The 27,240-nt window shown below is 40.9% G+C and overlaps 1 protein-coding gene across 2 annotated transcripts in view; it reads right to left on the reverse strand.

Annotated features, from left to right (window-relative positions):
- CLMN (calmin) overlaps positions 1 to 27,240 on the reverse strand; it is a 115,306-nt gene that overhangs the window by 64,694 nt on the left and 23,372 nt on the right. The window contains exon 1 of one of the 2 annotated variants that reach the window (XM_089522472.1): positions 26,862 to 27,034. The exons of the other annotated variant lie outside the window; for it this stretch is intronic. Within the exon in view, the coding sequence (XP_089378598.1) occupies positions 26,862 to 26,973 (112 nt within the window). The 5' untranslated portion in view covers positions 26,974 to 27,034. Of the gene's footprint in view, positions 1 to 26,861; positions 27,035 to 27,240 lie in introns of those variants that run through there. 2 annotated transcript variants of the gene reach the window in all.

Below are 27,240 nucleotides of genomic sequence, written 5' to 3' on the forward strand. Positions count from 1 at the left end.
TGAAACTGTGACACCTCCAATGAATATAAATATAGCATACACAAACCAGACAGTCCAAGAGGGAGAATGGGGGCATGACTGTGCTTTGCCAGTGTTTTACTAGGCACACCGATGCCCTGTATCGGTGGATAATCACAAGTACAACTGTGTGGCCGATCAAAAAGGTGACCATTCAACGGAATGGCATTTAGGCAGTGGTGTGTTTGTGCAACAGTGTGCATGTATGTGGGGAAGACAATAAAAGAATTACCCAGCAGCACGGCTTCATGCTGTGCTATGCAGTTGGGTCGTGCACATTCAGACCACACTGGGAGTGGCCAGTGCAGACAGTGGGGTTTTGTCTCGCTTCTGGAAAATGCAGGTTCCAGTAGCTTTTTCTGCCTGTCTGATCCACACCTGAGTCTTATTTCTAAGTACACATGGATAAAATTGTGTTGTAAGATACCAGTGATATAAAGAATTGTTTCATAATCTATTAACAGATCTCCAGATTTTGCATTTATCACCATCACTATCATGTATTTGCACTGCAGAAATAATCCAGTTTGACATCACTTTAATTGCCATGGCTGAATGTTGTGGAATTCTGGGAATTATAGTTTTGTGAGACATTTACCCTTCTCTGTCAGAGAGCTCTGGTGCCAAAACGAACTACAATTCACAGAACTCCATAGCATTGAGCCATGTTAAAGTGGTGTCAAACTGGATTACAGTGGGTATCTGTTGGGGCTTGGTTCCAGGACCCAGGAATACCAAAATGTGTGGATGCTCAAATCCCATTAAATACAACTGCATAGTAAAATTGCATTCCTGATATAAAATGACATATAAAATGAATTCTGCTTCCTTGCAGTGGTTTGGACCATTCCCTTTGAAGCAGCAGAGAATATGTCTGCCCCTTCTTACATGTGACAGGCTTTCAAATATTTGTAAAGCCCTATCTTGTCTCTCCTTATCGTCTCCTGTTATGGAGGCCAAGCATATTCAACCTCTTGAACCATTCCCCAGAGGACTTGCTTAGAATCACAGAAATTTAGGATTTTAGTTTAGTAATCTTTCTTAGGATTGTAATGATGTTGTTTCGATGTTGTGATATTAATAAAGACTTTAAAAAAAAAAGAATCACAGAATCTTAGCGTTGGAAGGGACTGCAATGACCATCTAACTCAACTCTCTGCCAGGCAGGCACACACAACAAAAGGACTTTGACAACATCTGGAAGGCTAAAAGTTGCTCACCACTGCTTTAAGACTTGTTTCCACAAGATGAAGATAATGATATTAGGATTATAATTATATAAGCTGAATCTCCCTTATTTGAAATGTTTGGGACCAGGACTGCTTTGGATTTCGGATTTGGGGGGGGGGGGGGGGTCAGAATACCCATATTTGCATATATGTGAATAATGGGATATCTTGGAGATAGGACTCAAGTCTACACAAAAAATTCATTTATGTTTCATATGCACCTTATACACATAGGCTGAAAGTAATTTTATACAATATTTTGAATACTTTTCTACATGAAACAAACCTTGTGTACACTGAACCATCAAAAAGCAAAGCTATCACTATCTCAGCCACCATGAAAAATGTTTTGGTTTTTGGAATATTTCATATTGTGGCATTCCGTAGACTCAATCTGTAGTAACGTCAGTGTACATGACACTATTTAAAAACAAAACAAAAATCTCTATGTTTCTTAATAGATCTTGGAAAAGTTAGGGGGATAGGACTATAGCTCTCAGAATTCCACAGAGAAGCCATGCTGACTGCAGAATTCTGAAAATTACTCCAAGAAAGTAACCTTTTTATATTTTGCTCCTCAGAAGTTGGTGGAAATTCAAGCTGGAGATGACTGTGGCAACTGCCTATTTCAAGTGTCTATCTGATGTATCTGAACAATCCTTATAAAACTGTCAAGCCCTCCCATCTGTGACACTCTCCAGAATGCTAGTCCCAGGAGGTGCTCAAGAATGATGTTGCCAGGCAGCAGCTGATCACCATGTGCCCTAAATGTCTGATAATGAGATTTTATTCCCTGAACACCATTTACACACTCATTAAAAATGACATATCACAAGGGACTACTGTTCCACAGATCCTAAACAACAACATACACAGTCAAGCTTGCTTCTCTACTCTTGCTTTCCCCATTTCATGGTTTAATAAAGCCAGCCTGACGTACAAATAGTTTTAACACAGTAATTCAGATGCATCTTCCCAGAGTATTCCACTTCTCATTGCATAGCACTGTAAAGTTAAGAAGTCAAGTGGTGAAGGCCACATACCTCCATATCTTCAGGACTTGGCTACCTAGGAAGAATGCCTTCTCCCATATATTCTACTCTAATTGTTGAGCACATCTTTGGAGGCTCCATACCTTGGGAAAACATTTTAGGACCATAACTCCCAGATTCATCCAGTAAATAAGTTCCCAACCATCACTGTCCATGCTGACTTGGGAATTCTGCAAGCTTTATTACAAAAAGTAACTTTTCCAAGCTCTGGGAGGTTCTTTTCTAAGTATTGCTACTCATAACAGGTATATAAGAAGGAATGACCCTTCTTCCCAGAGTTACCTCTATCTTCATGTCCTCTGTGAAACACTCTACCTAGGGATGTATGTCTCAGCATTTTTGCTACAGGTATAGCTCAGTTACTAAAGTTCATATGTTCCAGGACATTATTTGTTTTAACAAAACAGTTGGTACCAGAGGAGGAAATAAGATGAAAAAAACAAGACGAAAAAAAAAATAGAGGTATATTCCTACATGAAAAAGGAGAGCAGTTCAACATGGTTCAGCAAACTCCCTACCCACCCAAACTAGCATATGCACTCATAAAATGAAATAACCAGATCAGGTAAAGCTTGCATGAATAAACAAAAACCATTTTGAACCTTCTAGTGACCACTTAAAGGTTTCTTTCAAAATGCATCCAGGGATGATTTTCTTTCTTTCTTTCACCAGCTTCCTCTATTCCTGTGACTTTCATTTTGGTGATAAATTATGTTGTTTTTTAATACAGTGTGTGGGCAGAGCTTGTGAGGTAGGCTTACCTGTCCTCCCCCTTTCTCTTGGTTTTGCTTTTCTTGCATGTTCAGTATGGGTTTCTGAAAGCAGTTGCTGTATACCTTGCCTTTTGTAGGCAGGCAATATGCGTACAGTAGAATCAGCTAGAGTAGAATCTCATTTTTTCCGACCCAAAGCTTTATTGCGGTGTTTACTTTAGACATGCAGCTGCAGGGTGACAATGCAGGCCTGTTTCTCCAGACCTCCTTCACCATCCTCCCAATGCTGATGCTGCTAAAATACTTCCAGCTAGACAGAGGACAAGGATGAAAAGGGAGGGCACATGTCCATAAAAACATTTTTAAAAGGGAACTTCTTCGTCAGAGGCCTTGTTAACTGAAGTATGTCTATACATACATTTACCAGGCTAAGTCCTTCTAGCTGTCCTTTAATATTTAATTTCTTACCTTTTTTAAAAAAAAAAGGATTGTCACTGCTGACTTTTAAAACCTCTTACTGTTTCAATATTGGAATTAGCTCTACCATTGTTCTGATTTTATTGAATCCTTAGGATTTTACATTGTACCAATGTACAAATGCCAAAGGGCATTTTCCAGTTGGGCAGGACATAAATACAAACAAGCCATTGCAAGCAACCAGGTTCTGATTACAGCATTAACTATCAATGCAGTCAATGCTCTGATTGGCACCATGTTCACTGCTGTGCCTGTAGCCAGTAGTATGGACAGGTTGTGGAGTCAGGCAGCATGGAGTGGCCTGGGCTGACTAATATGGGCTGGATAGAAAAGTTAAGTCTTGAATATAGCTACCAACCCCTAAAAACCTCACTCTGTAAGACTGAGTTTTACTGAATCATTCTGAAATTGATGCAGTCAGGCAATAGTACTCCTGAAAACAGATTGGCATAGATCACGTAAGTAACTTGGTGCACACAAAATGCAGCTGGATGCCTACATTAGCCCAAGCCAGCATGGTCAATGGCCAGGAATAGTGGGGCCTGTAGTCTAAAAACTCTGGAGGATGCCAAGTTTCCTATCCTTGGCTTTGATACAAATCTATGCACTATATTGCCTTTTACTGCCCCCCCCCCCAAATATTTTATTTGCAGCAGGTCGTGGGGGAACTCAGGTTGAATTTTGAGAGCCTGTAAATCGTTCCTCACAACTACATTCTAAGACAACAGGACCAAGTCCCAACCTTCCCAGACTGTTTTCCCCTGCCCCAAACATGCCTTGCCTGACAAAGGATCTGGAAATCTTGTACACTTGCATGGATCTGCTTTTTCAGCTGTCCTAAAAAAATGGCCTCCATCCCTATCAAAGAGTTTAATCCATGCTAATCATTGCTTCAATGGGAAGCAACTGACAGCCCTGTGTAAATTATTCTGAACTTCACAAGCAAGATCGATTTATCTGTCAGTGACAGCTGGTGGTGTCCATGTCAGCAGGAGAAGTATATCCACGTCTAGATTTTAGTTCTAAGTGAAATGAGCTATCTAAAGTGCTGAATCCTAAATCTGTTCTAAATGAGCTATGTCTGTATGGATTGTGTCTTTATGCCTCCCATGTGTGAGCAGAATCCTTATTATATCAACATTTTGTGAACAGCTGCTCTCAGATTCATAGCCTTTGGCAGCTATTGTATGTTTAGTTTGGCCCATCCCTCAAAGCAACTCCACTGTTCCGGAAATGTATGTTACCTTTTAAACACAGCAAAGACTGATTAAGAAGTGGGGGCAGCAAAGTGAGAATTCAGCAAACAGAGTGTGTGAAGTGTGATACTTCTTATGAACGCAAAGTGGATAAGCTCTTAGAAAAACCCTTCGTATATGCAATTAACTGTTCCCACATGAAGCAAAAGCACATGTGGCATACACACAATTGCCTTGATTGTATGGCATTATTCACAGATTATTTGAGAGTTTTCCTGTGGAGGGACATAATGCACAAGCCTAGAAAAATTTCAAGCCTCTAGCCACCCAGCCTTGTAAAAATAATAATAAAAATAATACTAACACCTCAGGATTAAAATGTTTACTCAAGTCTCTTGCCAGGTCCTGAATCCTTAAAAGCAGGGGGGATACTTTTCCCAAGTCCTGCAGTGTTACAGGCCTGCAAAGCCCATTTTCTCACATTTATATTAGGAGCATGTAAACATATGTTGTTGGACTGGAACACCAGCCCTGCCATTAGGCCAGAGGGCAACAGGTCTGGGGTATAATGAAAGGACTACATCCCCTAATTTATTTAATTTATTATGACTGTATTTTTACAGCCATGGAGTAGGAGAGGTGCTTTCAAGAGGTGTCAAAATAAGTTCACTTGGTCTCCTGGGACACTCTTTGACCAGACTTTGGAAGGATTTATGTGTGCCTCAGGCAGTAATATGTCTCAAGCCAGCTCTGTTGGGTTGTAACTCCCATCATCCCTCATTATTGACTATGCTGGCTAGGGCTGAATAGGAGCTGCAGTCCAAAACATCTGGAGGACCAGCTGACCCCCGTTTCTGATCAACATTTAACAGAGTTTAGAAATTTAGACGGAGACACAAATGTACATATTTAAAAAATACACCCAGGCAGCCAACTACAGCTATTTGCTGAGTGTGCACTGTATATTTAATGTGTGACTTGATCCTAAAAATCCAAATAAACATAACTTGATTTGAAGACAAACATAGGGATGGAACAGACAGGCAGGAAAAAGTGGCTGAAACCTGCATTTTCCAGAAGCATGCTGAACCCCCACTGTCCACACCGGCTGCTCCCAAGGGATCCCGAATGCACATGGTGCAACATTAATCTGTGCCTCTGGTAATTTTTGTCACACCCCCACCACACATATGCACCATTGCATAAACACACCTCCAGTGACTGCTTGCTGTCTAGATGCCATCCCATTGGATGGTTGTGCCTTTGATCGGCCACAGTCGCACCTGCAATCCTCCCCTGGTACAGAAAATTGGAGCATTAGTGTGCCCAGTAAAACATTGACAAAGCACAATTATGGAGACCCCGCCACATGCCCCCTTCACCCCATGCCCCCTCTTGGACTGTCTGGTTTGTGTATGTTGTAATTATATCCATTGGAGGTGCCACAATTTCACTTTTTTGTATTGCCACCCCAACCACTTGGATACACCGGCTCCATCCTTTTTTAATGTGCACCTGCACCAGTGCATTTATATGCAGCTTTAGGGTTAGGATGGATTACTCCTTCAAAACTGCTCTCATGTCAGAGCATTTATATGCAGGGTCGAAGGTGCAAATAGCACGGCTCCAATCTGGTTTCTGCCCACTTTAGAAGTGTGCGTCATCTAAACACCCCATCTTCAAAGCATTTTGAAACTGCTTTATTTGGCCTGTCTGTTCCACCCCATCTTCAAAGCATTTTGAAACAGCTTTATTTGGCCTGTCTGTTCCAATCATCTTGCTGGGCAGACACTGTGTGACAGGCCATATTGTAGTCTGCACAGCAGCTGGAAAAGTTGTCTTTTGGACTCCAAACACCAGAATCTTCCAGACACCCAGTCCAAGTATTACCCTCACCCAACCACTCTCTAAGTCTTCAAAGAGATCAAATACAGTCTTGATTGCAGATAGTAGGTGAAAAGCAAAGGAAAATGTGGCCAACTTAGTGTCAGTATCAAAGTGGAACTTTCAGTATTACTCATGTCTTGCGGTTCAAGGGGATTGCATATAACCATTCTGCACAAAGATTAGCCTAGTTCAATCAAGGTTTCGCATTACAAGCCTATGAAGTGTGCTGTTCCCTGGACATTTCGAACCCATGCATTTTCCAGTAATGTGAACAGATAAACTAAACACAGCCAGACCCAAATTTTAACTCCACTCACTGGAACACTTCCTGAGATTTCATGTAATCTAGCCTGACAACCTTTCTTAACTTGAAATTAGACCTGCCCAGATCAATCTGGCCTGGCTTTTGTTTCTTTCTCACTTGCTTATGGAAAAAGTCAATACAGGACATGCAGAAAATCCCAGCCTTTACCAAACCCGAAATCCTTCTGCTTGAACAAGTGACTGTTGGCAAACTGACAGCATCACACAGTGCGGCTTTCCCAGTTGAGTTTTTTTTAAAAAAAAAATCTGATCACAAGGTATGAATTACAGCTGGAAAAAATTAAATTGTTGAGGATGCAATTGCCTTCAGAGGCAAAGCTCGAGTATATTCCAAACCAATTATCAGAGGACATCTATATTTCTAGTATATCAAAAAGGATGGAGGGGCTGGTGCAACAGGCCAGAATCTGAGCTTGGCAGGAATCTGTATCTGTTTATTTTGCATGAAGATTTCATCTCAAAGGTAATCCAGTCAAATGGAGCTAGAATTTGCATGGGTGCATCTGCTCTCCTTTGAGCAACAAAGTCAAGGACTTTGTGTGACTCATTCTTTAAGATTGAAAAAGGCCAATTCCTATTGCTGCCAAGAAGACAAATAAATGGGTTCTAGAGCAAATCAAGCCTGAACTCTGCCTAGAAGCCAGGATGACTGAGCTGAGACTGTCATATTTTGGGCATATCATGAAAGGATATCCTTGGTAAGGTAGAAGGTAGTAGGAAAAAGAAGAAGAGCCCATTACTGGTGGATAGAGTCAAATAAGGAAGCACAGTCCTGTGTTCACCAGGCTTGAGCAGGGCTGTTGATGATAGGGATGTCTTAGAGATCTTTCATAGAGTCACCACAAGTCTGGGGCCAGCCAGAAAAATCAGCAGTAGCAGAACATGCCACAAACCATCCTGGGCATAAAATACTGTTTGAAAACAATGAAGTTCTGGACCATGCCAACCACTACCATGTCAGGATGCCCAGGGAAGCCATTGAAATCCAGAAACACCTGGACAATTTCAACAGAAAAGAGGAAACCCTTAGGTTTGGCTACCAGTCCTGAAAGATAGCAAGACAAAGACTCAACAAATGCAAATTAGAAATCTCCCAGCAGACAATAAGCACTATCAAGTGCTTATCAATTCTCTTTTGCAGACCCTCCACCCTGAGGCCTGCCATTAGCAACAAAAACAATATACATGCAAATTCACTCCTGCCTTTCCAGGTCACACATTATATATACCCAAGTCCTTTCCAGGCAAACATTCTCTGATGATGCCAGCCACAGATGCTGGTGAAACGTCAGGAAGAAACTTTTCTGGAACATGGCCACATAGCCCGAAAAAAACACAAAAAACTACGGATGCCGGCCATGAAAGCCTTTGAATTTACATTCACCAAAAGTCAATCGACTTAATGACAATTAACAACAACCATTCCAATTTGACTCTGGCTCCCATCAGTATTCCTCAGAGGTCTATAAGCCAGCCAGTGTGGCACAGAGGTTTCATAGAATCATAGAATCGTAGAGTTGGAAGAGACCAGTAAGGCCATCCAGTCCAACCCCCTGCCAAGCAGGAAATCCAAATAAAAGCATCCCTGACAGATGGCCATCCAGCCTCTGTTTAAAGACCTCCAAGGAAGGAGACTCTATCACCCTCCGAGGAAGTGTATTCCACTGTCGAACAGCCCTTACTGTCAGGAAGTTCCTCCTAATGTTCAGGTGGAATCTCTTTTCCTGTAGCTTGCATCCATTGTTCCGGGTCCTGTTCTCTGGAGCAGCAGAAAACAAGCTTGCTCCCTCTTCAACATGACATCCTTTCAAATATTTAAACAGGGCTATCATATCACCTCTTAACCTTCTTTTCTCCAGGCTAAACATCCCCAGCTCCCTAAGGCGTTCCTCATAGGGCATGGTTTCCAGACCCTTCACCATTTTTGTCGCCCTCCTTTGGACACGCTCCAGTTTCTCAATATCCTTTTTGAATTGTGGTGCCCAGAACTGGACACAATATTCCAGGTGGGGCCTGACCAAAGCAGAATACAGTGGCACTATTACTTCTCTTGATCTAGACACTATACTTTTATTGATGCAGCCTAAAATTGCATTGGCCTTTTTAGCTGCCGCATCACACTGTTCACTCATGTTCAACTTGTGGTCTACTTGGACTCCTAGATCCCTTTCACACGTAGTTTCATTCAGCCAGGTGTCCCCCATCCTATATCTGTGCATTTTATTTTTCCGCCCTAAGTGCAGTACCTTACATTTCTCTGTGTTGAATTTCATTTTGTTAGCTTTGGTCCAGCTTTCTAGTCTATTCAGGTCATTTTGGATCTTGATCCTGTCCTCTGGGGTATTAGCTGTTCCTCCTAATTTGGTGTCAACTGCAGATTTGATAAGTATGCTCCCAATTCTGTCATCCAGGTCATTGATAAAGATGTTGAATAGCACTGGGCCCAGGACAGAGCCCTGTGGGACCCCACTGGTCACTTCTCTCCAGGATGAAAAGGAGCCATTGTTGAGCACCCTTTGGGTTCGGCCGGTCAACCAGTTACAAATCCATGTAACAGTTACTTTGTCTAGTCCACATTTTACAAGCTTCTTTGCAAGAATGTCATGGGAAAACTTGTCAAAGGCCTTACTGAAATCAAGATATACTATATCCACAGCATTCCCTTCATCTACCAAGCTGGTAATTTTATCAAAGAAAGAGATTAGATTTGTCTGGCATGACTTGTTTCTCTGAAAACCATGTTGACTTTTTGTGATTATGGAATTGCTTTCTAGATGTTCACAGACCCTTTGTTTAATTATCTGCTCCAGAATCTTTCCTGATATTGATGTCAGGCTAACTGGACGATAATTGTTGGGATCCTCTTTTTTCCCCTTTTTGAAGATGGGGACAACGTTTGCCCTCCGCCAGTCTGCTGGGACTTCTCCTGTTCTCCAGGAGTTTTCAAAGATTATTGCCAATGGCTCCGATATTACATTTGCCAGTTCTTTTAATACCCTTGGATGGAGTTCATCTGGTCCCGGAGACTTAAATTCATTTAGATTAACAAGGTGTTCCTCTACTATCTCTTTACTTATTCTGTGCTGAAATTCCCCTATTCAGTCCTCTGCTCCATTATCCTCAGGTTGAGCACCCTTTTCCTTTTCTGAGAAGACTGAGGCAAAGAAGGTGTTGAGTAATTCTGCCTTTTCTCTGTCCCCTGTTAACATTTTGCCATCCTCTCGACGCAGCGGCCCTACCATTTCCTTTTTCTTACTTTTGCTGCGGACATATCCAAAAAAGCCCTTTTTGTTGTCTTTAACCTCTCTAGCAAGTCTGAGTTCATTCTGCGCTTTAGCTTTTCTGACTTTACCCCTACACATGCCTGCTATTTCTTTGAATTCCTTTTTTGTGATTTCCCCCTTTTTCCATTTCTTATACATCTTCCGTTTCAAACTTAGCTCGGTTGAAAGTTCCTTAGTCATCCATCCTGGTTTCTTGAGACACCTCCCATTTTTCTTTTTCACTGTAACTGTTTGAAATTGTGCCTTCAGTATCTCCCTTTTGAGAAACTCCCATCCGTCCTGAACTCCGTTATCTTTTAGTATTTCTGGCCATGGAATCGCCCTCAATACTTCTCTAAGTTTACTGAAATCCGCTCTCCTAAAATCTAGAATGTGTGTTTGACTTTGCCTGGCTTCTCCTTTCCACTGTATTACAAACTCCAGGAGAACATGGTCACTTCCACCTAAGGATCCCACCACTTGCACCCCATTAACGAAGTCATCCTTGTTGGTTAGGATCAGATCTAAAATAGCTGACCCCCTTGTTGCCTCTTCCACCTTTTGGACCATGAAATTGTCTTCCAGGCAAGTGAGGAATTTGCTAGACCTTGAGGATTTTGCTGAGTTTGACTTCCAGCAAATATCAGGATAGTTGAAGTCACCCATCACTACTACATCTCTCCTTTCTGACTGTGTGGTCATCTGTTCTAGAAAGATATCATCCAATTCCTCAGTCTGACTTGGGGGTCTGTAGTCAGTGTTTTGAGGTTTGAGTGTTGACTATAACTCTGGAGATCAGGGTTTGATTCCCCGCTCAAGTGTTAAACACACTGGATGACCATGGGCAAGTCACATTCTCTCAGCCTCAAAAGATGACAATGGCAACTCCCCCTTCCTAAGAAATGTACCAACAAAACTGCGGTCTTAGGTTCGGCATAAGTCAAAAATGACTTGGAGGTGCACAACAACAACATATGCACATGTAAATCAATCCTATGTATCACTGAATACTTCCCATATGGCAAGCAAACAAATATCAGAACCAACATGTGAAGGAAGTAATGTATATGTGATTGCCATGATTTCCACAGAAGTGATGGCATCCATATGAATTTAATTTGCACAAATACTAGGAACTATTGATACAGAACCCAAACAGATTTGCCAGTTTATACAAAAGGTATTTCTTGGCCTTGGGCTAAGGATACCTTTGGGAATGGGGCAAATGACAGTTGTGCAACTACAGCTGTGGCCTGGGACATTTTGTTGCTTGAAGCAAAGGACAAAGTTGTACTCTTCCTGTGATATGTAAAGAGTTAGATTAGAAGGGTAGCTGAATTTCACTTTAACACTGATGTTGCAGTGATGTCCACTGCAGCAGACTTGTTCAAGGAGGACAGGACAGCCTGACTGATACACACAGCACTGTTCTCCAAGAGCAGTTAGTTTGGAGATGATGAGGCTTTCAGTACTATCCATCTGATGGGAAGACCATTAGGATCATGCACTTCTATTGACCATTCTCTTGAAGAAAACTTTTGCCAATCACCACTGAGTTTTTCCCTTTTAGCCACTTGTTTCAGAAACAGTGACTGGGCAGTTGTCTGTCCCGTAGAGAAGACCACAAAAAAAAAAGTTTGGATCCCATTTACGTTATATATTTATTAATTAGAATATTGCTATCCTGCCCTGTATTCTGGGATCTCAGATACAAAAAGGAGAATAAAATTGATACAGTCAATTTGAAGCAATTAATGCACAGTTTAACACACTATAAACATTAAACCGTTTATCAAGTTAAACAAGACAGTTTTAACACAGATGGAACAGTTTAAAATAATGTTAAAACCATCCACATGTGCAGATTTTGAATAAAACAAGTCAAGTCCCAAAGATTTTAATGGAAAACCAATGAGAATCAGACCCACTGGCTCAAATTACTCACTATGGGCCGGTACACTCCGCCATAAAGTGGCGTGCTCCTGGCGAAACTAGGGTTAGGGAGTGTGCACCAAATGCATGCTCCCTAACCCTAGTATGTGTGGGGGGTGCCATTGTTATGTGATGCCATCTACACAGCACGTGTAACGATGACGTCACACATGCGCTGTGTCCAAACAGCATGGCGCACGTGTGACGTGTCCAGGCTTCCCCAGACCGCTTATGGCGGCCTGGCGGAGGCGTGGAAAGGAGCTCCGAAACAGAGCTCCTTTTGGGCCCTCGCATTGTTGGCATGAAGGCCGCACCAACGATGCAGAGGAGAAAGGGGCCACGGCAGCCACCACCTTTTCCTCCTTAGTGTTGGGGTGCTGTTGGCCTCTAAGGTGCAAGAGCACCCCTTTTCCAGGCCAAAGTGAAGCGGCATTTTGCTGCTTCTCTTTGGCCTGGAAAAATGTTGGACTGGGGCCACAGGGCTGCTAGTGAGGTTGCCCTGGCCAGAATCCTCTGCGTAAAGGGCAGTCTGTATTGCGCCAATATGCATCTGAGGAGGTATGCTGTTTAAAAGCTGCATGTGTCTCAAGAGGCTGGAAGCCACACCAAAGCCACACTCCAGTCCTAAGGACTAGAGTGCAGCTTTGGTGCAGCTTCTGGCCTTTTAAGATGTGTGTGTCATTTAAACAGTATATCACCAAAATGACCCAAAGCAGCTTTATTTTGGCTTCTCTGTTCAGACCCTTTCTTTCAGTTAATCTCAAAGGTGCTACAAGATCTTTCTACATACTGGCTCAAATTAGTAATGAGTAATTTGTCATAACTAAGAGGGAGAGAAGAATGCTGGATCTGATTCTCCCCCCCCCCCCCCCCACCATTCCCTTCTCCTTTTGTGTCGTGTCTTTTTAGATTGTAAGCCTGAGGGCAGAGAACCGTCTATTATCCCCTCTGTTGTAAGCCGCCTGGATTCCCTGTGATTGGGCGGCATATAAATAAATCCTACTATTATTATTATTATTATTAAGTCCCACAGCATGGTCCTGCTCTGACTATCTGGATCCAACCTTGTCTTTTCCCCATCATTATGTCTCATCGGCACTAACACTTTAGCAAATCAGAGAGAGAAGCTGACGGCTGTTCAAACTAAAATTAGTTCCCACCATGTTTTATTTAGATCTAGATTTTGTATATTCAGAGATCAAACATGTGTGACCTGCAGATGTGAACAATGCTCCCCCCCAGTAAAATGGCTTTCTAAAGCGGTAGCAATTTAGAATTTAGAACTTGAGAATGACCATGAAAGCAAGTACAATTGGATTACACAGAAGACAGGAGCACCCATTTGGAAAATTGATTTTAGAATGGGAGGAAAAAAGTGTAAGACATACCAACATTGTGAAATAAATATTTTAAAACCTGATCCACACTAATGGTATTAAGGTCACCTGAACCCTCATTTCACAGTAACCTGAAAAAAAGGAAGTTGAACCAAGAGGCCTGGCAAACCCTCTCTCAACAAATCTTGCCAAGAATACTCTGTGCTTTCTTCACCTTAGGGTTGTCATAAGTCGAAAGCGACTTGAAGGCACATAACAACAACAAAAGAAGTTCTCTGAATTTCTCTCCTGCATTTTCCACACTGACCTAATTTTCCTGAGCTTCTGCAAACCCTTATAGAACAGTAGTTCTCAAACTTTGTTCCTCCAGTTGTTTTTGACTTCAGATCCCAGAAGTCTCAAACAGGCTGGCTAATGATTCTAGAAGCTAAGTCCAAACTATCTGGAGGATCAAAAATTCAGAACCGCTGTCTTAAGTGTTTTTCTGGAAAATCCCAGAGAAGTATGGAAGAAAAGAAGTGTATGCTTGTGGACAGAAGAATGCATCAATGCAAAACACACCACTGGTCTTCCAAGAGCACAAAATTAACTTTTTTGGACTACAGTTCCCAGAATCTACCAGCCACTCACTGCTCTGCAAACTGCTCCCGTTCCTCTATGGATGTGTAGATTTTCCCAAATTTCCAGCCTCACGTTTCCCACTAAATAAACTGTTTTTGTCTACATCACTGGCATGTCTTTATCCAAGTACCCATTGTAGAAGGTGCACATCTGTGTAAGATTGGGAGAGCAGCTGCTTAAAATGGAAGGCTGCCATGGTGTAATGTTTCAAAAAGAAGGAAAGAAAAACACCTAATGATGCACTACCACTATGGTGTTCACAAGTCTTGGGAATTCTCCAAGCCCAGAAATTCAAAAGCGAAGCGGCTCTGAGTCACCCTTGAAATGGGTAAAAGAAATAGTTTTTTATATAGGGTCATAGACATCCAGTTTGCAGCCGTCACTACTTCTGTGTCATTGTATTCCAGTTTAACTAGGCACTGTGTGAAGATGTACCTGCTTTTATATGAATCTATCTCCATTCCACTCAGTTTCAGTGAGTAAACCTTTGGCTCACTATGAGCCAAAGTTGACTTTACAGCAATTAACAACAACAAATTTATTTATAAATATTTATTTGTACAATATTTCACCTGACAGAGCAAGCACACACACACACACACCCAAAAACCCAATTAGTGCTTGCTGAGACAAGCTGAAATTTCAACAGTGAGAAAGACAGATCATCACACATAAGAGTAAAGCACAAGGAACCAAAACACACAATCAATTTGCAATATTTTTTCTACCAGTATAACCAAATATGGGGTGTGATCCAGAATGAGTTAGTTTCAATTGATATCACCAGGATGTAAGTGTCAGTAAGTGGAAATAACTTAGTCTGAATCCAACCCATGTCAGTAACTGCAGTTTGTCCTACAAGAAAATTTGCCACTGGTTCACCTTGGAGTCTCCCAGACTTCCACTCATGGTCCCTTGGCACCTATTTTTTACTTTTAATGTACTACATTTTCTATTAAATGGGCGAATGTCACAGGGGTGATTTCATGTGCCAGATCCTTCCTTTGTGCATGGGAAGAAGGATTAGATAACATTGTGAATCCCCTTCCAAACCAATAGATTCCAGATGTATCCAGATGTCAGCAATTCCCAGCACTTCAAGTGGTTAAGAAGGGATTATGCTGTCAGTGGAAGTCTATACCTTGTTAAAACAAAAAAGACTAAACATGCAAGTTTAAGGAGTTTTCTCATCCACACATCTCTCAGCCACAATTTGATTTACAGCTTAAATATAATTTCCAGGTTATTGTCTCAATTTGTGATAAAAGCAACACTCACACACACTCACACACAAACACAGAGCCCACTTGCCCATAGCCGTAACCGGAGGCAGATCAGTGCTCCTAATTGTTTATGGGCTATTTTCCCCTGGCTGAGTTTCCAGCAGACTCCTCTGGTTTATTCTACTTCTAAATAAGAAACCCTGTTGCAAGAATATGTGTACAACATTCCATTGAACGTAAACCAATAAACCTGCACATCTATCCTAATTTCCTTTGGGATTCTTTGAAGCTTCAGCTGAGAGGTCTTCAACCACCATTCACTTTCCCTGAGAAACGAGCAGCCTTCCTGTGTATGCATGTTGTGTGTATGCAAGAAATACAGGTAAAGATTGTGTGCATGGGAGAATGCACACATTAGTAGGAGGTGTGTTCATGGGGCAAAAAAGGGCAACCAAATTTATCAAGAGACTGGAGCAATTCCCCTATAAGAATAAGCCAAAACTTTTGGGACTATGTAGCTTAGAGAAAAGGAAAATATAAGGAGACTATATAAATAGTATAAAATAATGCATGATTGGGGGGGGGGGGGGAAACAGGTTCACTCACTGTGAAACTGAGTGGAGTGGAATTCATATGAAAACAGATACAGTACTTCCTCACTCAGTGCCTAGTTAAACTGGAATGTGATGACACGGATGTAGTGACGTCTGCAAAGTGGATGCTTTGAAAGAGGATTAGCTAGACTCCTGGATGCTAGCACCATCAATGGCTACTAGTCAAGGTGGCTACATGTCACCGCCTATATCAGAAGTCGGGTGCCTCTTTATATCAGTTGCTGAACAACATAAAAGTGAGGCAACTGCAGCTGCATTCATGTCCTGCTTATGGGCTTCCACTGGCAACTGACTAGCCACTCTGTGAACACAAGGCTGGACTAGATAGGATTTTGATTCAGTCCAGCAGAGCTCTTTGTATAGTCTTAGCAGTGTGTCCATACACTTTGAGATATGGCTCCCAATGTGCATCTGGGACAAAACAGTCTCTCTACCTCTGATTCAAATCTATATCTGAGCCAAAGAGCAGATGCTGCTTCATAGCAGAAGTTTGCTTTTAAAAAAATACAGAGGCTAGCAAGCATCGATGCACAGAGCTGACCTGCTCCAAGTCTGATTTCTTGTCCACATACCACAAGGTCTTTATTTATTTATTTTATATCTCACCTTTTCCCCAAATGGGATTCAAGGCAGCATACAACAATTTGAAAGGTACAGCTAAAACACTATGCAGGAAACTTTAAAAAAAGAATTAAATATCAAAAACATGCATGAAAATAGTTAAAAACGCTTAAGCATATTTAAAACATGGTTTCAATTTAAACTGAAATAAAATAGAAGAATTAGAAAAAAGCACATCATTTACACACATACTACAGTTCCATCAAATTCACAATTCAAAAGCCTTCCTAAATAAAAACATCTTCATCTGCTAGCAGAATGAGAGCAGGGAGAGGGCAAACTAAACTTCCCGTGAAAGGGCATTCGTCCATCTGGGAACAGCCACAAAGAAGGTTGTCTCTCAAGTCTTCATTAACTACGCCTGTGAAAGTGGTTGGACTGAGAGAAAGCCCTCCTTTGCAGATCTTAAGGTTCGCACTGGTTTATATAAAGAGATATGGGCGGCATACAGACTGCCCAAAAAGGGCAGTCTGCCGGCGCCTTGTTTTGCTGTGCAAGGGAGCCACAGCAGACAAACCGCACGGCTCCCTTGCGTAGCAAAAAGAACCTGCAAAAAGCGGGTTCTTCTTGCAACGCGATTGTGATGCCACAGTGCACCAATGGCGCACTCGCGTCACAATGACGCCAGGATGTGTGGACGCTAAGTGTCCATTGCATCAAAATGGCAGAGCCCGTGTGTACAGGGTGCCGCCATTTTGATGCCCTCATTATGTGCTAGCAGTAAGGCACGTATGGGCAGTGCGCCCTCAGCCAACCCCTAGCACGTGACGAGGGCGCACTATAGGCCGGTCTCTATAGTGCCATGGTCTTTCAAATAGTCTGGACCTAAGCTTTATCTGTCATGACCAGCACTTTGAAGTGTGCCTGAAAATGAAGCTGGAATGAAGTTATTTTAATATAGGGCTCACACCCTCCCTATAATTGGCCCCAATCAACAGCCTGGCTGCAGCATTTTGCACCCACTGAAGTTTCTGAACAGTTTCCAAAGGTAGCCCCACAGAGTCCAAAAAGGGATGTAATCAAAGCATATACAGTATGCTTGCTTTTTAAGCGGGCGCACAATACGTGGCTTTCAGCGTATGCTGAAAACTGTGCCGGAAGAGCCCATCACGCGCCCCAGAAGAACCAATGGGGTGTGTGCCACTGCGTCGCTGTGCGGCACTGCAGCAAGCCCCATTACTTCCTATGGGGCTTCAGCATACGCTGATTTCCCCTTACACGGAGGGATCCGGAATAAATCCCCGCGTAAGGGGAGGGTGCACTGTATCACCATAGCCAGATCTGACTTCTCAAGGAATGGATGCAGCTGGCACACTAGTTTTAGCTGTGCAAATGCACTCTGACAGATAACCAAAACGTGGGCATTAACTTTTGCTACAGCTCTCCAAGGTTTGATCATCACCATTCATTCATATCCTGCCTTTCTCCCAATAATGAGGCTCAAGGCAGCTAACAACAGTACTGATTAAAAATGATACAAAAACATCAATATAAAGATATATATAGAAGTTATTTAAAATCAATTAAACCATTTCTAAAGTTAAAAACATTACAATTCATTTTAAAAACTATATACATGCTATAAAAGTGGTACCACACAGCGTTAAAACCCCATTCCAATCAGTTTCTAAAAGTCTGATGCTATTAAAATCTTTTAACTTGCTGGCAGAAGAAAGCAAAGGCAAAGCCATCTTGGTCTCTCTCTAAGGAATGACTTCTAAAGTCTGGGAGCAGCCACCAAGAAGGCTCTCTCCCTTATCCCCACCAGGGTGGTCAGACAAAAAGAATGGTCTCTCCCCCCCCCCCCCCCATTTGTTTTGATATTTGTAATTTGCTCGTGTTCCATTCCAGGGGGGAAAATGGGGGCAAGTCCCACATCTGGGGGAAAAGTACATTCAAGAAAAAGAGTGTGCATTAGCCTAATCCTAAATGCAGTGCTAACTCTTCTATTTCCTTTCACTTATAGTACCAGTTCATCTACACTGGAATTCTTATATGGTCAGAAAATATTGCACAAATTTCTCATTTTTTAAAAAAATCATGTACATGAGAATTACAGTGTGGTACAGTGGTTGGACTCCAATACTGGAAGACCAGGGTTTGAACACCCAATCAACCATGGGAACCCACTGAGTTACCTTGGTAAGTCACACTTTATCAGCCTCAGAGGAAAGTAAAGGTAAAACTCCCTCTGAACAAATTATTCCCCAGCCATGATAGATTGCTTTAGGGTCACCATAAATCAGAAATTATTTGAAGGCATGCATCAACAAACAACATTTATCTGGAGTTAAACTGGTTTTACTCTAAAAGATAATTTCTGTCCCTCCCTGAATTGACACTAGGGGCATCTGAGTCACATGTAGTGTAGTCTTTTTTTTTTTTTTTTTTTTTTTTGGGGGGGGGGTTACATGTGCTCTGTGAAAATGCTCACAGCCATTTTGCTAGAGCAGTTGCTCCTCAGTTGTGCAACCATGGAGTAAAGTGTAATATGCACAGGCATCTTTAAATTATACATCAAAATGCAGGGTGAAGTCCACCGTACTGCACGTGTTTCATGTATTAATCCATGACAACCACTTTCCATAGCAGCTACAAGAAGATATTTTTAGCAGGCTTTGCCACTCTCTAGTACTGTAAAAATGAACAACAAAATTTGGATCCTTTAATAATATATAAGGAGGAGGCAGCTGGTGATTCTGTATGTTTGGCATTCTGCTCTAAGCTTTCAAGATGTTCTTTCAAGAGGATGCAGAACAGTCTTGAAGTTATTATTCATTGCCAGACAATGTTTTCTTTGCAGAAGATTTCTATTTTTAAAGGATGCTTTAAAGAGTTAATTAATTAAATTATTTAATTTTACATATTGACAAATACTAGGTATTAACTGCAAAGCAAATACAAAATGGAAAGCAAAATGCCTAACTGAATGGCTAAAGTGCTCTAAACCAGGATCTTTGGGAAATGCTTATGCTTCTCCCATTGCTATACTTCCACAGAAAAGGCAGAGAATGAGGGAGCAATGATGCAGAGGTTCTAAGAATTTATTATTATTATTATTATTATTATTATTATTATTATTATTATTAACCTTTAGTTATAAAGCGCTGTAAATTTACACAGCGCTGTACATACAATCTTTTTAATTGGACGGTTCCCTGCCCTCAGGCTTACAATCTAAAAAGACACGACACAAAAGGGGAAAGGAGAGGTGGTGGGGAAGGGGCCTCTCTAGTAGGGTAGTATTCTGCTTTGATTCCTAATTTTGGGGGGAAAGCAGGATGAGGATGGATACAAACATGTCACGTAGCCTGATGTAATGTCTCCTCCCCTCTATTATGATATTTAGGTCCTTTGCTCCCAGCAAATAAACAGTAGGTAAACTGACACCTGTATGCCTTCTCTGTGGAAATACAATAGTGGAAAAAGTACAAATATTAGTTTGGAACTCTGTAGAGTTACCTTTTTGGACTACAGTTCCCAGAATCCCTTAGCCAGCAATGCTAGAGAATGGGGATTCTGGGAGCTGTAGTCCAAAAGTACCTTTTTCAATCTCTGATCACAACAGTTTAACTCGGCCTTCTTTAGCATACTCTAGATGTTTCAGATTTATTTACACATACAGTATTACTTTATAATTTCAGATAACAGTAAGCACCTCAATCCAGACTGAATTACAGAACAGTCTGCATTTGGTCTTTGATGTTCCCCTGTGTAGTCCTTATCTGAACTGAGCTTCTCAAGTCTAAAATACACATTGAAAAAGACTGATCTATTAAAACAGGGATAGGCAAAGTACAAGTCTTCCATATGCTGTCAGACTGCAACTCCCAGCTATCTTAACTACCAAGAAATGCTGAAAATGCAGTTCAACACTATGTGGAGGGCCATGCTATTCCTAATCACAGAACTGGAAGAGACCACAAGTGCCATCCAGTCCAACCCACTGCCATGCAGGAAATCACAATTAAAGCACCCCCGACAGATGGCCATCCAGCCTCTGTTTAAAGATCTCCAAGGAAGGGGAATCCACTACACTCTGAGGGAGTGTGTTCCACTGTTGAACAGCTCTTACTGTCAAGAGGTTCCTCCTAATGTTGAGGTGGAATCTCTTTTCCTGTAGCTTGCATCCATTATTCCCTGTTCTTGTCCCTGAAGCAGCAGAAAACAAGCTTGCTCCATTCTCAATATAACACCCCTTCAAATAGTTAAACAGGGCTATCATATCACCCCTTAACCATTTCTTCTCCAGTTTAAACATACCCAGCTCCCTAAGTCTTTCCTCATAAGGCATGGTTTCCAGACCCTTCACCATTTTGGTCACCCTCCTCTGGACATGCTCCAATATGTCAATATCCTTTTTAGACATTCTCAATATCAGATATTAAAACAATGGATTTTGCAATATAAATTGCATGTGTGGTTAGGCTCTATCTAAACTTTGGTGTGGGATGGGGTAGAAGGGTAAAAACCTTCCACCACTCATGTCAGGGTCCCAGGACAGATCAGACAACAAGTGCTTACTCTACTGAGAAAAGAGAAGTAGTAGCTGCTAGCAATACCTGCTTTGATTCTAAAACATCTCTGATTCCATTATTCATTGTGGCTAAGGCTGATGGAAATGGAAATCCAAAACATCTAGAAGGTATCAGATTGGGAAAGACTAACGTAACATATGCTAGCATTCTGTTAATTATTAGTTTCCTCCATGAGCAATTGAGTATTTTCACCACAGATGTGAAGTAGAATCCTCAGCAGAACACCAAGTCATCTTTTGTTGTTGTTGTGTGCCTTCAAAAATGTTTCTTGACAAGTTTCTTTAGAAGGGGCTTGCCCAGAGTGACAGATGTCATAACTAGAAAGGAGGACAAGGCACTATAAAATTTAGGACATTCAGAGAAAATGTAGGATATTACAAAATAGAAGCTAAAAACACTAATATAAATTCATTTCATATGCTTTATTTACAGCTAAATAATAATAATAATAATAATAATAATAATAATAATTTGTTTTATTTATATACTGCTATTCCAAAGATCATAGCGGTGAACAGCAAGTAAGCTAATTAGCAAGTAAGCTAATTTGCCCCCAAACAGTCTGGGTACTCATTTTAGCTCCCTCCTCAGAAGGATGCAAGCCTGAGTCGAGCTTGGGCCCTTTTGCTGGTCTTGAACTCGCAACCTTGTGGTTTTGAGTGAATGGCTGCAGTACAGGCATTTAACCACTGCGCCACCAGGGCTCCTATTATATTATATACAGTATAATGTATTTTATTATGTACACAACTGTATTTTTCTGATTATTTTTTCTTTTTTAAAATGCCTTGTTGGCTTGCAATATCAAGTTTATTTGTCTATGGTACAACGTCCATTTCAAAATGTTACAAAAGCACTGCAGGAAAATTGTAAAAATACAACATGTTACCAACATGCTTAAAGGAAAAGTGTCTGACATAATACTAGGAAAATACAATTAAACAATCAAAATTACAGGGGAAATGCCAGGGCAACAATGAGTCTACAACAACTGATCCCCTCTACAGTCCACTGATGATGATTTTAGACATTTGCAGTAGATCTTTTGGGCTGTGACTGCAAAGGTGGCCACCTAAAATGTAATAGATTTGGAATGGTCTGCCAACATATTGCAATATCAGGTAGCATCCAACCCGCCTTTGCTTTCAAAAGGTCTCCCAGGAAATGGTTCCTGCGGTCCCTATACAGTGGGCAGTGTAAAAGATAATGCACTATGTATTTCACCTCCCCAGAACCACAAATGCATAAATGCTGTGTGTAAGCTTTATACCTTCTCCTTAAATGAGCTGAAGGCATTGTCTGAAAACAGAGGACAGTAAAGGCTTTTCTCAAGGCTAAGAAAGTTAAGTCTTGGAAATACTGTTGGATATATTATTCCCTCTTTATAAGGCTGTGCTATGGAGAGAACTATTGCTGTTGGCTGGCAAGCAATTTTTTAAAGGAATCCGATGAAAACTCCTATCTCTGACAGAGTATTTATCGTTATGAATCGAGGTCTGGACATTTTCAAAATAGGAAAGGAACAATGATGTCCAAAAGTGGGCCCATCCACCCTTAGCAATTTGCTCAGTAAAGCATTGTTTTGTTAAATTACAATCGTCCAACTGCTTTGGGGATTCTAGCCTTAATAGAAGGGAGATCCTCTTCCAGCCTTAGCAATGAAGAGGGTACTCCCAGAGGAAGAGCTAGCAGTTATTTCAAGAATCTGATCTGAATAATTTTAGTTGCTGCAACATGGACCTGGCCCCATCTCTTTGCGCCATATAGTAACTGGGACTGGACTCTGAAGGTAAAGATTTTTAGAATGGGGCCCACCAGGGAACCTCCTTGCAATATACTTATAGAACTCTGAGCAACACAAAAGCTTAAAATTGTACTTTACTAGCAACAAACCCTTGACTTAGTCTACATTTCAACTATTTCTTTCATTTATCCATTGTGCTGAAATACAGAGAAAAACCTCTTCAGTGTTTGCATTGTGTCCTCAAGCAGCCCACTGCCTAACACATTTGCTTGTTCTCCCCCCCCCCCCCCGAGAAACTCTGGGGGCAAGTCTCATCTCTTGCTGCTCCTAGTAAAAAGGAACTTTAGAACAATCCATCCTCTTCCCCCTATTAACAGCAAAGGTAAGCTGCCAAGTTTCTTGAAGGGGAACAACAAACATGGTGTTACTCAATAGGCTTCTTAGTCATGCTCAAAATGCAGAACATTTTTGAATTCTTCCTGGACAGAACATGTTCTGGAAATGAGGGCATCTGGTCACCCTGGGCTTACCATTGCCATCCTCTGAGGTTGAAAGAATGTGACTTGCTCTACGTTACCCAGTGGGTTTATATGGCCAACTTAGGAATCAAGCCCTGGTCTTCAGAGTCACAGTCCACTACACCAGGTTGGCTTTTCTAGGATAAAATTAACCGCCCGCTGCTTCTCAATCAAAATCTACATAGGGATATATTTCAACTTGCCCTAAATTCTTAAACTCCCAGCTGTTTTATCCACCAAGGTCTAAAAATAAGTACATATTAGCTTGCCAGCAACATTAATTGGCCTCACAATAGCTCTCAGTTCACTGCTAGTGACCCTAGTTAGCTGACTTAATTAAAATATCATAAAAGAGAAAGTGCTTTATCATTCTTTCATTGATTACAAGACATGGTTATAAATGCCCTTCTGTTACAGTACACTCCAGAGACATTTACTCCTTACTTCTTGTTCTAAACCTAAATCTTCAACCTTGGAAAAAGTTCATTTAGAAGTGTCAGGATATTTTTTCACAGGAGCTGCTGAAAAGAGTGTTTGAATTCCACAAGACGATAATAGACAGTTGTAATGATCAGAATGTAAATTTGAGAGGCTACTGGATTTTGTTTTTTTAATTGTCATCTTCCGATCTCCCTGTCTTCAGCTATCCTTTAGGCAAAGTGAGACAGTCATCTCAGGTGGCAGATGCTGGGAGATGGCAGCAGGAAGCTGAAGGAGGGCTGTGTGTCATATGGCCTTGCCTTGTGACCTCTTGGCCAGTGGTTCCCAACCTGGGATGCCTGCACTCACAGGGAGTGCAAGATGAAATTTCAGGGAATGCAACAAAGAGCGGCTTGCATATTAGAATAATTCTTTCCTTAATAAATTGAGACCTAATTGCTCAATTTAGACTTGTGCTTCATATATTGAGTTAAAAGCTTATTTTTTTTTTAAAGTTCACTTTGTTCACATGCAGTATTGTATGTGGTTCAATTTTGAGTTGAAAAATTAGAGAGTCTCCTTCATCTTCAAATGTGATATTACATTTGTAGGGGGTGCAAACATTAATCAAACATTTCCTAGGAGTGTGGGACATAATAAAGGTTGGGAACCAATGCTCTAGGCTAAGATAACCTGCTGCCATTAGGTGTAATGAAGGATGCAGCACCATCACCAGTATTAAAAAACAATTAAACTATCAACTCTAGTTGGCTTTTATACATGGAATAGGAGAAGAAATAATTTTGTTCTTTGCCTCAGTGGGACCCTGCATATTATCTTTACAATCTTCTAAAACACGATGTATTGGGGGCCAAGAGGAGAACTATATGCTACAAGAAAGACACCATGACCTCCATGTAGAAAGCTCTTGTAGCACCTTTAAAACTAACTGAAAGAAAGAAGTTGGCAGTATGAGCTTTTGTAGACTAAAGTCTGCTACCTCAGATTCATTTGGGCCAAATGCATCTGAGGAAGTAGATTTGTCTTTGAAAGCTCATGCTGCCAACTTCTTTCTTTCAGTGAGTTTTAAAGGTGCTACAAGACCTCACTACATACTGATCCTACAGACTAATAATGCTATATCTTTGAATTCCACCATAACCTACAGTTCATATTGTTATATAAGTGTTTCTTCTCCTGTTCCTCTGGAAGAAATTGGGTAGAAATTCAGTTGGTTCATATTTTAATCAAGACCTAAGTGTTACTTCCAACCCAATTAAGTGAAAGAAATGCTATCTACCAAATATCCCTGTTATTAAAAATTTCAGTATTTACTGATTTTTGCAATGCAATTATCCCATTTTAAAAATGCATACACTGGGGAAAATGCATTCAAAATGCATAGATAGCTAGATGGAAAAAGAGGATGCATTACATTAGGATATATTGTTTGCAAAAATGCATATATCAGATACGCACACAAATATATATATATATATATGTATGTATGTATGTATGAGAATTCCATACAAAAACATAAACAATTTTTGTGTCATTCTTTTTCACAGAGATGTGGAAATGGAAGACAACGAATTTAATACTAGAAAACAGAGAAAATGAGAAATGAAAATTGATATTCATCCACCTCATATCACTAACAGACAAGGAAATGGATCAGGGCAAATAAGAGCATACTGTAATGATATCAGGGCATAGTGACCATTTATTATATGCTCTTGAGGGAAAACATGACACAAGGATGACAGCCCTTTGTTTCTAAGGATACTCAGTTCCAATCATTTAGATTAATTTATTGGAAAAAATTTTTGGAAAGAGTACTGTTTTTCTGGTCAACATTTAACAGACTAGACAAGAAATCAAGGGCATCTACTCTGCAATGCTTGCAACATATTTTAGCGCCTTTTTTTCACACCATGTTCTTTCAAACCAGTGTGCTAAACATGTAACTAAAGAACTGGATTCATACTAGTAGGGGGGAAATCATGTAGCTTATAAAAATTGATCTTACAAAACAAAAAATGTTTCAAAACCCCAAGGCTCTATACTTGAATGGTACAAGAAAACTGTAAAACTCCTTCCTGATGCTAAGGTATTCAAAGAAGCTACATACTGTGAAGTCGAAGGCTTTCATGACCAGCATCCATAGTTTTTTGTGGCTTTTTCAGGCTATGTGGCCATGTTCTAGAAGAGTTTCTTCCTGACATTTCGCCAGCATCTGTGGCTGGCATCTTCAGAGAATGTTTGCCTGGAAAGGACTTGGATATATATATTGTGTGACCTGGAAAAGCAGGAATGATTTGCATGTATATTGTTTTGTTGCTAATGGCAGGCCTCAGGGTGGGAGGCTCTGCAAAAGAGGATTAATGTATGCTTGATAGTGCTCATTGTCTGCTGGGAGATTTCTCATTTGCATTTGTTGATAGCAAGATAAAGACTCAACAGTCAACCATTCAAAGCCCCATCCTGACAATCTCCTGTGTCCAGCTCAAGAGACACATCTTCTTTTGCTTCTGTGTTCAGCAGAGTATGGACATCCCCCCCCCCCCCCACATACACACACACAGTGGCAAAGTCAACACAACTCAAGCGTTTGTGGGAAGGGGAGCATTTTGGCTTTGTCTACATCTAATGGGTGCTCTGAGCACTGCTCAGGTATGGAAGAAAGCAGACATGACCATGTCTCCCTCTCCACTCACAGTTGGAAGGGGATGGTGCACATATACCTTCTTCATTTGGTTCTTGCATTAAACATGTATTCCTACACTGATGTACTCGTCAGGCAGAAGAAACCAGCAATGTAGACTTCCCCAATTATTTTTACAGTGCTCTCAATAAACCTTTCTGATTCAGTGGAATAAACTTATTTGTGGAAAATTTCTTAATGGAATATTTGAAAATATTTAAAGTGAATATCATATACTTCCAGGGATGGCAAGTTTTCTTTTTTGAAAAATTGTAGAAATTTTTCCACCCTACACCTCAAGTTGAGAAAAAACAAAACAACCCTGCACATCCTAGGTATATGTTTTTATGCTCCCTTCTTCCTTCCCAGCACTTTGCTATACCTGTATTCGTGGTTGTTTGATCTTACATGGGAAGAGAAGTTTCCAAACCTTTATGCCTGAGGTGGATAACTGCAGCCCTCCAGATGTTATTGGATTTCGGCTTGCTTAAGCCTCCATCATTGGCCATGCCAAATAGCCTAGTCATATCACGCCTCATCATATTAGTAATCCAGACTGCAGGAGTTCCTTTTCAAGTTCAATTAGATTTTCTGCTGTTTTTGATCCTTTTAACAAAAGCATAATGTTTCAAGTTAGAAAGTCCAGAATGCAGTACTTCAAAACAAAGGTTGCCATGGAAGAAAATTAAGCCTTCTAAGCAAAAACAACCAAAATCTCCCCTGACCTTGGTGGAGACACAGGAGGATAGAAACTTTTTACAGATGTAACAAATTTGTCAGAGGAGAAAGGAACAAAAATACTTCCTGAC

This window comes from Sceloporus occidentalis, unplaced genomic scaffold (genome assembly GCF_023333645.1).
Source record: "Sceloporus occidentalis isolate IW3139 unplaced genomic scaffold, rSceOcc1.0.p SCAF_4, whole genome shotgun sequence".
In the NCBI taxonomy this organism is placed as follows: domain Eukaryota; kingdom Metazoa; phylum Chordata; class Lepidosauria; order Squamata; family Phrynosomatidae; genus Sceloporus; species Sceloporus occidentalis.